The sequence below is a fragment of the Lineus longissimus genome, chromosome 9, assembly GCF_910592395.1.
Source record: "Lineus longissimus chromosome 9, tnLinLong1.2, whole genome shotgun sequence".
NCBI lineage: Eukaryota > Metazoa > Nemertea > Pilidiophora > Heteronemertea > Lineidae > Lineus > Lineus longissimus.
Window position 1 is genome coordinate 8,283,327 of NC_088316.1, and position 12,924 is coordinate 8,296,250.

The 12,924-nt window shown below is 43.5% G+C and overlaps 1 protein-coding gene across 6 annotated transcripts in view; it reads right to left on the bottom strand.

Moving 5' to 3' along the window:
* The window catches only part of LOC135494137 (kelch-like protein 8), a 322,348-nt gene extending 310,523 nt beyond the window's left edge, over positions 1-11,825 (bottom strand). For 4 of the 6 annotated variants that reach the window (XR_010448352.1, XM_064781934.1, XM_064781940.1 and 1 more), the window contains exons 1-2: positions 11,568-11,819; positions 845-2,062 (exon numbers count right to left, since the gene is read on the bottom strand). Coding sequence is in view for 5 of the 6 variants with exons in the window: in XM_064781934.1 (XP_064638004.1) it covers positions 845-1,844 (1,000 nt within the window). In the remaining variant the exon portion in view is untranslated. Of the gene's footprint in view, positions 1-844; positions 2,063-11,567 lie in introns of all 6 variants that reach the window. The other 2 variants (XM_064781936.1, XM_064781935.1) reach the window with 2 other exon arrangements.
* Between the last annotated feature and the right edge of the window lie 1,099 nt (positions 11,826-12,924).

Consider the following 12,924-nt stretch of genomic DNA (forward strand, 5'->3'; position numbering starts at 1 on the left):
GTATCGAAATACTCAGGATTTTTAAAATACTTTTGCGATAGTCCATAGATGGAATTTGGTTTGGTGGTGTAAGGGTGATTGATTTCTGGTTTATTTAGCCGTTTTGCTGGACTACCGCAATAAATGTGTTGGTGGAAGTAAATAACAGTTTCGAGAATTCCAGTGATATCAATATAGTCCCCAGACAGGATCTGGGGCCTATAATAATTTATGCGTATTATTGCACTAGATGGATGCATTATGTGTTTGAAAATGGTCAGTTGGAGCTTGTTTCATCCCAAATACACCAACTAGGATAATTTTGTTACCAATGAAATTTGGTCATTTGGTTTGTTATTACTTTAACTTGATCATGGTTATGATTCAAATTACTCATTCAACACCAATCTCAAGATATTTGACAAAATTTGTTAAAAAACCAAGGAGCTCCGAATTCAAATTTACCACTCAGCCATTTGCCAACCTGGTGCCCGCCTCCTCCTTTTATACCCGCATTACCTGTTTAAGTCGGCCGCGTCGCAACGGTAATAGCGCAACAATATAATGTATCCTTGCTAGGAGAACCAACCATAAAAATCTTACCAACAATGAGTGACCCATAGTCAAACTTTTTAGGTTTCTACTTCTGGCCCCCCTGTTGGCAAGTTGAGAATCCGATCGGATCAAAATTCGGTGTCAGAGATAACATGACATTGGGAGGCATGTGTACCAAATTTCAAGTTCATAAAAACAGTTTTAACAATGGACATTATTTTGCAATATCCACGAAGAAAATATACCTTCACAAAAATTTGGCAGTTTACAGTTTATTAAGCTGCAACTTTACTTAGATTTTATCACTCACCTGCACAACTTTTCCTTGGCCTGTGCCGATCTGTCAGCATTACTTCCGGCAGAACTCCTGACAAAGCCAGTTGGTAATATTTTGCTTCATCCAAGAAATCCCGGCATTCAAGATTCTTTTTTAAAATTGCATCCTTTTCTACCCGGGTCATCAAATATGGTGCCGGAATCAAAGGCAACTTCACCCTAGAGATCAATTTCGTCAGCAGACCTTCTCGTTCTGGTAATTTGTGATTCAGCCACTTCATGACTGCTTCATATACCTCAATTTCACTATCAACATTGAGGTCCATTGAAGAGACTATTGTTTCTATGTGATGTTCAGATATCTCGTTAAATTCATCACATTTTGTCACCTCCGTGAAGTTATCAAAGATGAAATTGTCTGCCACTTTTAAAAGCTCTGATCTCCCATGCTGCTCAGCGAAATTACGGACACCGATGCAGTTGCTCGGATCCAAGTGTGTTTTCATGAAATCACTACAAGCATATGCCACTGTCTCCATTTGTAAGATAGAAGAGGCATAGAGTAATGGCTGCACATTATTGACAGTCATTGTGATTTTTCCTGTGTATGCAAATTCAATCAATGATTTCATGGCTTGTTCATCAATGTCATTAATTGTGATGCTCTCTTTTGTCGACTCTGCCATTTTGGATGTGAACATGACTTTAAAATATCGGCTTACACACGCCAGAACAAGACGGTGACACTGGATATAACTACTTCCAACTTTCAACTCAATATCACACAGTTCTTGTCCTAAATACATCTCATACTGACTTTGGAATGAATGTTTCCATAGATTTAATGCGTTGAATGTGCAGGAACCCTCAGCATCTTCATCTTCACTTCCAGGGGATAGAGTTAACGGCATCTTAGTCAGGCCACCAGGTAGTTCGGCTAACTTGGAAACATCTAGAGATTCATGACGAATTGGGATAGGAGGGTTGCTAGGAGAATTGGCCTTGGCCGCTTCACTCGGGCTAGTGTGACTCATTATGAAAGATCGATGGAGCAAGATCAACAAGGTGAGTCGAACATATAATCACTATTCATAACAAGACAGCATAAAAATCTTGTCTTTGTCCTTGTAGCCAAGAAGTATCAAGCTGAATCACTTCACAAGCAGTTATTTTCCATAAATGTCTTAAAGTTGATTTTTCGGTTCTTCGCTCTCACACCAATCCAACTTTCCTTTGCCTAATCATAATAGATCTGGAAAAAAATTAACAGATGAAAGGAGCCAGCTTATGATTTGTCAGGTACTGTCAAGTGTCAACCAAGAAATGTTTGCATGCTGTTAATTTTTACATTTTTAAAGTTCTTACAGATAAGAATGAAACGACCAGGGGCCATTGTGCTCACCGTATAGATATTTCGTGGTTAGGAATTCATGCTGGTTAAGAAACATGCTTTATGTATAATATGTAGGTCAAATCAAAATTATTATGACTTGTGATTTATCCTTGCTTGGATGGAGTACCTACCATAAAAATATTATTGAAAACAAATAATTTATAAACAAATATATTGCACTTTATACCTTTTAAGTTTTGGCCCCCTGGTGGCCAAGTTGATAATCATATTGGACCAAAGTTTGGTGTCAGAGGTTATCTGACCCAGAGGGTCAAATGTACCAAGTTTCAAGTTGCAGTTGGTGAGAATGGGTCGAAATCCAGCTGAAAATCAGCTAACAAAGGGCCAGGAAGTCCTTTTGAGGGAACGAGCCATGATAATCTGTATCAATTAAGCCACAAGTTCTGCCCAGACTGCCCGCCGCTATATACATTTGTGTTAAAAAGACAAATATCCTGATTCCTCCTGTTCATGTAATGTTATATAATATTATGTAATGATAAGCATCACCTGGCTGGGTTTCTTATTGCGCAAAACTGTCAACTTAAAGGAATAGTACACATGTTAATATCAATGACCCGATCTACGAAATGTCTTTTGAGCATAATATTCAGATAACGTTTCATTGTCTTGAGGTATTTCAACAAAAAAGACATTATTAGAAAGCTTGCGTCAGTGTCGTTTATATCCGAAAAGTTTGGCTAATTTTCATTGCAATGATACCTTGTTTTCATTCATAAATGTAGGTAATCAGAAGAAAAAATTTTATTGAGAGAAAATATTTTGGACTGCTTGAGAGGGAGCAAAATTCCCTGCCCCTCAGCATGATTATAGGAACGGGGAGGGGAGCAGACAGGGGGCAACTCACCCCCCCACCCTCTTATATTTACTGCGTCAAAATTTAATCTCACGTGAAAATACACTTCTATGGGGCTTCATCCGCGTTCCACACTCGGGCCTTAAGACCTTCAAATGTCTGAACCCCCCCTCGCCTCCAGGACGTTTGTAGTTGTACGGCCCTGATCAGCTCAGCACATCTTCAAGCCATGACCCATGTCAATCCTGGAACAGTGCAAAACACGGATATTTTCTACAGACACAGCCGAGCCCCAATGTTCAGGCTTTTTACACACACTGTTATATGATGTTACACAATTGCATCACATATTGTTGTGCGAAATGGACTGCTTCAGGCGTGGGCAATTAGGATTAGCATGGGTGACTGAATCTGAGTAAACATCAGAATGAGGAAAATCTTCTGAGGGGTAAAGAAACCTGCCATTGTGTTACACTCAAATGGCCAATTTAAGCCAATTCACCTGTTTGACCTTGAAAAGTATGTCAAATCAAAAACTGATGTATCCTTGCTTGTTGTACCTACCATGAAAATATTATCGAAAACAAGTCACTGACTAGAAATGTGAAATTTGCTTTACAGCAAATTTGAAGTCCAGCAAAGTGAGAACAGACATCAATTGTGAATTATTTGATGTTGACGGTTATGGCTTTTGAACACCCGCTTGCCCTGTTTTCCCAATAGTAGCGCCACTGTAATAAAAAGACAAACTAATCTTAGCCATAGCTTTACCAGCATGATAGCAGCATATGGATAGCAGATGTTATCAACTCAGGTGCAAGCCTTATAATCTGACCAGTCCAGTGCCCTGACCCTGGTCTTCTATGGTTATACACAATGATGCAACATTAGGTAAAGACTAGCTTGTTATTGCTTGTTAACGGTATCCTGCACAATTAAAACTATGAAAATTAACATTTTCTGTCCAAATGTGGTATTTTCGTAAAATACTTCATGAAAGTTATTATTTTTGACGTGGCTATGCGGTGAGATGCGACCAGCTTAATTGGCTTGTGTGACCGTTGTGAAGGCTCAAAAGTCTTCGCTTGATCTCTTAAACCGTGTGAGGTGTTGGAACTGACGTCAAGACGCAGTGGTTGACGTGATGCTGGGCCCCTTTATGACGTCATGGCTTTGAGACGGACATGACGTCATGCTCCTAGGGAGCATGGCGGCAAAGTTGCGCGGAATGGCGGGGAGGCGCGCCATGTGGGTTATGCCAGGGGTGGTGTGAACGGTTTCGCAGGAGTTGCTCATCAGACACTTATAAAGGCGATATTGATCAAGATGGGTTGGCCCTGCAGAGGCGGGCCGTGGACTGTTGATAGAAAAATGTTCCTCTCCTAGATGTGCGGCTGTGGGGAGTAAAAGGCCGCATATCCAGTTGACCTGTAGGTATTTTACACGTCGGACAGTCTGGGACCGGAATGTTCCCGATATTAGTTCCAGGGGTCAATAGCTTGACGGATAGCCTGTCCTGAGTGGATAGGATGTGACATGGAGTGTGTCAGGATACGGTTTAAGTAATGCTGCCCCTGTCTTTGGAGTAAGACTGGGGGAACCCTGTATTGTACACATAGGGAAAAGTTGTTAAAAGACGTGGCAATGTATGTGTACAGTACATACTAGTCTAGGACATTGAGTCCCAGCGGAGCTACAGTGCGCAATCTATGGATCCATCTGATTTCGATGGTGTCCCTGAGTACAGCACTTTGGGGCGATTCTGGGTGGGCGTGGATGAAGGACAGGATTGATATGGACACATCATCAATGCCTGCGTGGTTATGGCTGGTGAAGTGCCGGCCGATGGTGTCATCTTTGTTGCCCTTGGAGATATTGTAAAAGTGTTTTACAAATCTGTCCATGAGGCGGAGCTTGGTTTGACCAACGTATTGTTGGTTGCATCTTTTGCATGTGATGCAGTAAATGAGGTTACTGCTTTTGCATGTGATGTGCTTCATGGCCGTGTATGAGCGCGTGGTAGTTGTGCTGCCGATCCTTCCTGTCAGGTTGAGTTTAGGGCAGTAACGACAAGAGGTGTTGGCTCTTGGGCACGCGTTGCGGGAACCCGGAGGCAAACGGGTTGAGCCGGCAGTGGGGATTGTAGGTCCCCCTGATTGTGTTGCGGTGTCGGTGAATTTGGCTCTGACCAGAAGATCCCGGAGATTGGGAGGTTTTCTGTGGCCAAATGTGATGCGAGAGTCATGTAGCTGACGCGTTGCAATGGATTTCAGGAGCACGGGCCAGTTGTGGCTAACAATGCGCTGTAATGCTTCGAAACCCAGGATAAAGGTCGATATAAGGAAGAAATTGTCCTCAGTCGTCCCTGGTTGATCGTCCGTGTCCAGTGGGGCCTCATCTCTGAGGAGATCAGATCTAGAGGTGCGGTAGGCCCGGATGAGGGCTGTCTCTACAAGTGGTGCAGGGTAGCCACGTCGCATGAAGTGGCAGCCGATCATGACGGCATTTTCCTCAAAATCTGTGTCCAGGCTACAGATCCGGCGGATCCTGAGAAATTGACTGTAGGGTGTGCTTTTGAGGCAATGTCTCGGGTGTGCTGAGGAGAACAGCAGGTAGTTGTGCGCATCAGTAGGTTTGCAGTATAGGGACGTAATGATATTACGGTCTTCATTGATGCTGACTACTGTGTCTAGAAAATTCACAGACTGGCTGGAGATTTCCGCCGTGAATTTGATCGTCGGGTGGCAATCATTGAGATGTTGGATAAAGAGATCCAATTCCCTGCGGCCGTGTGTCCATATTTGGAACACATCATCGATGAACCTAACCCAGGTGAGGGGTTGTAGGTGGTAGGCTAGTCAGGATTTTCCTCTCCGGCGACCAGGCCGTGGGCAATCCACCCAGTCTCGCCGCCGCCCGCCCAGAAATCAGTCTGGACCGAGGCAAGCCACCCAAGGGAACCGCTCCAGGTCCCCAATACCAAGGAACAACAACACAGAGCCCTCCAGCTCCCAAACCCAAGGCCGCAGGCGTTCACCCAGGCCTCAGCAAAGTCGTCGCCAGAACCCAAACCAGCAACTCCAACTCTCACCAAGAGAGTTAGCAATTATCAAGGCACTGAGACAATCTTAATCAAGTCACTCAATAGCAACAACAGTGCCCTCACTCAGGAGGGTACTCTTCCCACTGGAAATAATGTAAATATTGTAAATAATAACACTATTACCAATGACACCAGTCTCTCTGTCGTCAATCTCTCACAGCACAACCTGACCCCAGCACAGCTATCTTTGCTCTCCAAGGGCCTAAACTTATGTCCCACTCCGGGTGAACCCGACATAGCGGAAGCCCGAGCTGACATGGACAAATTCCATGTCAGCCTCCGTCGGAAGTGTTTCTTCTCTGAATACCAACCGAACACAGACCCTACAAACCACACTATCACGGATGACACTGCCACTGCCACTTTCGGCCTTACACCGATCCAGCAGAGGACTTTTAAGAACAAATCCTCGTTCAACCCCCATGGACCTAAAAATCTAGAGACATTCATCTCCATGAATGAGCTGGACTTGGCTACGTCACGTAGCTTTGCACCAAAATCCCAAAATCTCACCAGGGACGAAAAACAGGCACTGACAGAACTTAAACGCCTACCGAACATTGTCATCAAACCTGCAGACAAGGGGTCAGCTGTGGTAGTCATGAACTCTTCAGATTACAAAAAGGAAGCCCTCCGCCAATTAGCTGACATCCGTTTCTATTCGAAACAGGACACTAACCTCACTGAGCGCCACCAATCGGAGGTCTCACTGCTTGTCAATAACCTCCATATCTGGAAGGAAATTAGCAAGAAATGCAAGGACTATCTCATTCAGAGAAAACCTCGCACACCACAATTCTACCTCTTACCCAAGATACACAAGGGAGTCCTCCCACCTCCGGGACGACCCATTATGTCAGCAAATGGATGCCCCACAGAACGAATATCTTCGTTTGTAGACAGCTTCCTGCAACCACTGGTCAAAACAACGAGATCCTTCATCAAGGATACAACACACTTTTTACGGGTATTACGCGACATAGGCCAACTCCCTGACGACGCACTACTGGTGACCCTGGACGTCACCTCCCTGTACACCAACATCCCACATTTAGAAGGGAAAACGGCTGTGGAACGCATTTTAGCACTCCACCGCGACACCAATACAATACCCACCAACTTCTCACTTGTCCTGCTCCTGGATGCAGTCCTCACTATGAACAACTTTGAGTTCAATGGGGAAAACTACCTCCAGACCGGAGGTGTTGCCATGGGTACCAAAGTCGCCCCCTCCCTAGCCAACATCTTCATGGCACATTTTGAGGAGACGCACGTCTACACATACCACCTACAACCCCTCACCTGGGTTAGGTTCATCGATGATGTGTTCCAAATATGGACACACGGCCGCAGGGAATTGGATCTCTTTATCCAACATCTCAATGATTGCCACCCGACGATCAAATTCACGGCGGAAATCTCCAGCCAGTCTGTGAATTTTCTAGACACAGTAGTCAGCATCAATGAAGACCGTAATATCATTACGTCCCTATACTGCAAACCTACTGATGCGCACAACTACCTGCTGTTCTCCTCAGCACACCCGAGACATTGCCTCAAAAGCACACCCTACAGTCAATTTCTCAGGATCCGCCGGATCTGTAGCCTGGACACAGATTTTGAGGAAAATGCCGTCATGATCGGCCGCCACTTCATGCGACGTGGCTACCCTGCACCACTTGTAGAGACAGCCCTCATCCGGGCCTACCGCACCTCTAGATCTGATCTCCTCAGAGATGAGGCCCCACTGGACACGGACGATCAACCAGGGACGACTGAGGACAATTTCTTCCTTATATCGACCTTTATCCCGGGTTTCCAAGCATTACAGCGCATTGTTAGCCACAACTGGCCCGTGCTCCTGAAATCCATTGCAACGCGTCAGCTACATGACTCTCGCATCACATTTGGCCACAGAAAACCTCCCAATCTCCGGGATCTTCTGGTCAGAGCCAAATTCACCGCAACACAATCAGGGGGACCTACAATCCCCACTGCCGGCTCAACCCGTTTGCCTCCGGGTTCCCGCAACGCGTGCCCAAGAGCCAACACCTCTTGTCGTTACTGCCCTAAACTCAACCTGACAGGAAGGATCCGCAGCACAACTACCACGCACTCATACACGGCCATGAAGCACATCACATGCAAAAGCAGTAACCTCATTTACTGCATCACATGCAAAAGATGCAACCAACAATACGTTGGTCAAACCAAGCTCCGCCTCATGGACAGATTTGTAAAACACTTTTACAATATCTCCAAGGGCAACAAAGATGACACCATCGGCCGGCACTTCACCAGCCATAACCACGCAGGCATTGATGATGTGTCCATATCAATCCTGTCCTTCATCCACGCCCACCCAGAATCGCCCCAAAGTGCTGTACTCAGGGACACCATCGAAATCAGATGGATCCATAGATTGCGCACTGTAGCTCCGCTGGGACTCAATGTCCTAGACTAGTATGTACTGTACACATACATTGCCACGTCTAATACTTCATAAAAGTGGTCCTTTTTTAGAGTAAAAATACTATTGATTCACACTTCCAAATGCCAGGAAAATGCCATTTCAGACCTTCGGCGATCTATCCCACTGCCCCCCCTGGACAAAAAAGTTAAATATGGCCCTGACGCAGTTAAAGGTTATAAGGTTTTGTGATTTGTATTCTTTAACGGCGGGCAGAAAATGCATGCTGCATACCGTCTGCAGACTGGGGGTTTTCCCATGAGTCAATAGAATCTAAGGTTTGGAATTAGGGGACCATATCAGTAGTTGCTTTGCGCCAACTTTTTTTCAAAGTTTGTTTTCTTATATTTGAATTACCTGTGAATCATCTTGCAGGAAGATTTTTTTTGAGTGTGCATGACAGATGACGTACTTAATACAGAACATGTATATTGTATCGGCCTGTTGTGCCTCGTGCGCCTGGTTGATTGGCCGGCAAGGTTGGGTTCGTTTCAAAGGCAGCATTTCATGATAAAAAGTGCTGAATGACATGGGTAAATATAATTAAAGATAACAGAATGAAGAAACCCAGGGAACAGAAAACCATTGTATATCAAACACCCACCTTGACAGTTCTCCTCTGTCTCTTGATGTTAAGTGAAAATACCGGCCTCTTTGACATTCTAAACAGGTGTTGTTAGGCCAAATAAAAAATGTTTTCAGGCAAATGTTTATTACTACAGTCCTGGTCACAAGATACATCATAGCTGATTAGCATCATGTAGGCCCTACGTGCTAAATCCGTGCGAGTCACACATACATGTAGCGTGCCAGTGGATGCACTTGGTTCACAGTTAAAGGAATTTAGGCCTACACCCCAACTCGTGGTGTATCGCAAAGCCTGTTTGCACAACGGCCTAGATAATCTTTGCTCTACCGTTTGGCATATACCTGAAATGGCCTCTTATTTTTTAGTGTGAAAATCACATGGCAACTGTTGAGATGGTCCCCTAATTCCAGATCTTAATTTTAATACAGAAGTTGGCTGAAAGCAACTGCTGATATGGTCCCCTAATTCCATACCTTAGATTCTATTGACTCATGAGAAAACCCCCAGTCTGCAGACTGTATGCAGTATGCATTTTCTGCCCGCCGATTCTTGCCAAAATGCATCTTTTTTATCAAAAATTTTTTTTCATATAACAACTCACGGATTATGCCCGGTACATACTACAACGATTGTTGGACTTGTCATATTTTTCACAATAGACAGTGGTGCCACTATCAGGAAAAGCAGGCAAGTGGGTGTTCAAAAGTCATAACTGATGTTGACATGGTATTGAGTTTCAAGGACTGGTGGGTGTAAAAGTCAATAATTCCAAAAGGTTGGATTGGCCAAAAGCGGTTTCGATTCAATCACCTCTGAAGATTGATGCACTTTTTTTTATAAACTAAGATACAGAAGATGTACGTACGATATGGTTTGTTATTTTGGAGTGAAAGTCAGTTTTTTAAAACAAATGAAGAAATATTATCACAAAATTTAGAAGAAAAATCCCGGCACTATCACACTAATGGGGCAGAAAATTTTTTAAAGTTGTTGTCGTGGGATTCGAACCAGGGTCAAAGAGGTCCGAGTCCTATGCGGTATCCACTCGGCCAGGCCAGTTTATTTCTTGGTGCAGGCCTTCGCACTTTATGTGTGGACCACTTGTATGAAGCCCTTTGTCTGATGTTTTTTTATTTAAAATATTCTTCAAAAGTATTTTCGTATCAATTTTTGTAGTATATATTTTTATAGTATAGTATATACATCCCCGGCCCGGTGTACGTGACAAGATTCATGATTTAGTCTTGTCCCGTACAACATTTAATGTTGAAAATCTTACACATCTCTCTGACACTTGTTTTTATAAGATACGGAAGATGTAGGCCTAGGCCTATGATATTGTCTGTTATTTGGAGTGAACTGAAAGTCAGCTTTTTAAAACAAATGAAGAAATATTATCACAAAATTAAGAAGAAAAATCCAAATGGGGCAGAACATTTTTAAAAGTGGCTGTCGTGGGATTCGATCCAGGGTCAGGGGACTGAATCCTATGCGGTAACCATCGGCCACGCCGGCTTATCTGATTGATTCAGGCCTATACACAGTTTTATGTGTGGACCTTTTGTATGAAGCCCTTTGCATGTTTGTGTAATGTTTCTTCTCTTGAAATACATGAAATATTCTCACATTCGCAGGATTTACTAAATTTTGGTTGTTTGAATTGTCTAAATCAAAGACGCGTGCACTGTCACTGTGTGTGAAGAGTATTAATTTCTGAGCCGAAGTGACAACAACGTTTTTGGCATGCACAAAATAACTCCCGTACCTTTAGCATACTACAATCAAGATGTACAGACCGGGGGAGCTGGCGGTACGTACCCATAAGTCTTTGCGGTAGTCTCGCGCGTACCGGATATAACCCATCAAGCTTTTCTCCTTCAGAGAAATACTGCGTTGCGCTCAAGTGCCTTATAAGGCTGTGAACAAAATTAACGTTCGACCAATGAGAAAGCCACATTACCCTGCATACGAGGTTGGACGCGTGATCACTAAATGACAAGTAAAAATAGAATCAGACCACATGTTTCTATAGTATATGTCAGAATGCTGCCGTTTGCGCTGTAGTACACGTGTGTTGTCCAAATTTTCGATTTCAAGCAAGTTTAAGGCCAACCTCGTGTCCACCAGACTAATGCATAATTGGCAGTTGAGCGCAACGCAGTATTTCTCTGAAGGAGAAAAGCTTGATAGGTTATATCCGGTACGCGCGAGACTACCGCTAAGACTTATGGGTACGTACCGCCATCTCCCCCAGTCTGTACATCTTGATTTATTCTGACCTGGGGATACGGGTCCTCTACCTCAGTCTAAACAGTGCGAGACAATACCTAGTCTTAGAACTAAAGACGATAAAAAAAAAAAATACTTCAAAGAAGCTTCTTTTACCTTCTTAACTCTCTCAACAATGGCCAATGCAACAGCGGCCATCAGTCAGAAAAGACGTAGTCGAACCGAGTACCTAAACACACTGCATGCGCTTAAACCATAACATGAATTGCTTTTAAAACACTACCATGTTAACAGGTACCCTTTGCGGTTGATGAAAAACATATTTTAAAGCCAAATCCATAGACGGAAATTGGTTAAAATCTCAAGTGAATTTTGAGGCCGTTTCGAAACCAACTTGATTTCGAAGACTCGTTTCAGACAGTCTAAAAGTAGGTTTAGAGATTACATCTCCTCGCGAAAACATGTCATTGCATGTGTAAACCGCTGACAGCAACGGCGCCATTTTGTGCAAAATGGCGCACTTTTTAACATCATCAAAATTGCCGTGGCGAAAAAAGAGCATCAAGGTATATTTTTTTATCTTTCTGAAATTACAAAAGAATATTATCAATCACCAATGGAATGACCCTATTGATAAATTTGATGTAATTTTTTGTTTTTATTCAATCCTAATCGGTCACCTCCTCACATATTGCTGCCAGGGGTGAAAGACTTGGGTAGAGAACGACTCTCTGGTGTGGAGATTGATTACTGCACGTGACAATAATATTGACGGTGGAGGATGCCGGCTTTGCGATTTTCTCGTCAATAATGCCTAAATATGACTTTATTTCTTAGTTGATTTCGAATTTGGTGCATATAAACACTGTACAGCTACATAAAGAATACATTAATTTGGTAGATTCTGTAGATACATGTTCACTTTTTATAAAATTTGCACATAGTCTTATCATTTTTCCGGGTTCTTTGATATGCAAATGATCATTTCCACGTGCTTTCATCTACGCGGTATTTCTGACATCCTTGCATCGACGTATACATGCCGTAAATCCGATTGTCTCAGCCAATATACGCCTGTGGTTCATTCGACAAGACAATACCAGTGTACCACCATTGCATATTCATGGTTTGGAGGTTCCAGACCTAGAGGAAGGCTCAAGCCTTGATACATGTGATAGGGAGCTCTTCGTTAATAGGGCTGTGAGCAAGAAGACTCGGGTGGTGGTGGTTGGGAGAGGGGGTATATAGTTAGGATGATGTCATCATGGCAGTTGACCGAAGAAGCTGTTGGCTAGCATGTCAATGTCAATGATGGCGAGTAGTTGGTGGTTGGGAGAGGGGGTATATAGTTAGGATGATGCCATCATGGCAGTTGACCCAATAATAGACGCTGTCGCAGTATAGAAAATAGGTGGGGAGCATGTGGAAAACCAAACACAACAGGAGAAGGATAGGTATTTTTGCCCGGAGATAAGCATTTTTAGCCGACCCCCTGTCCTGAATAGTTTGAGGT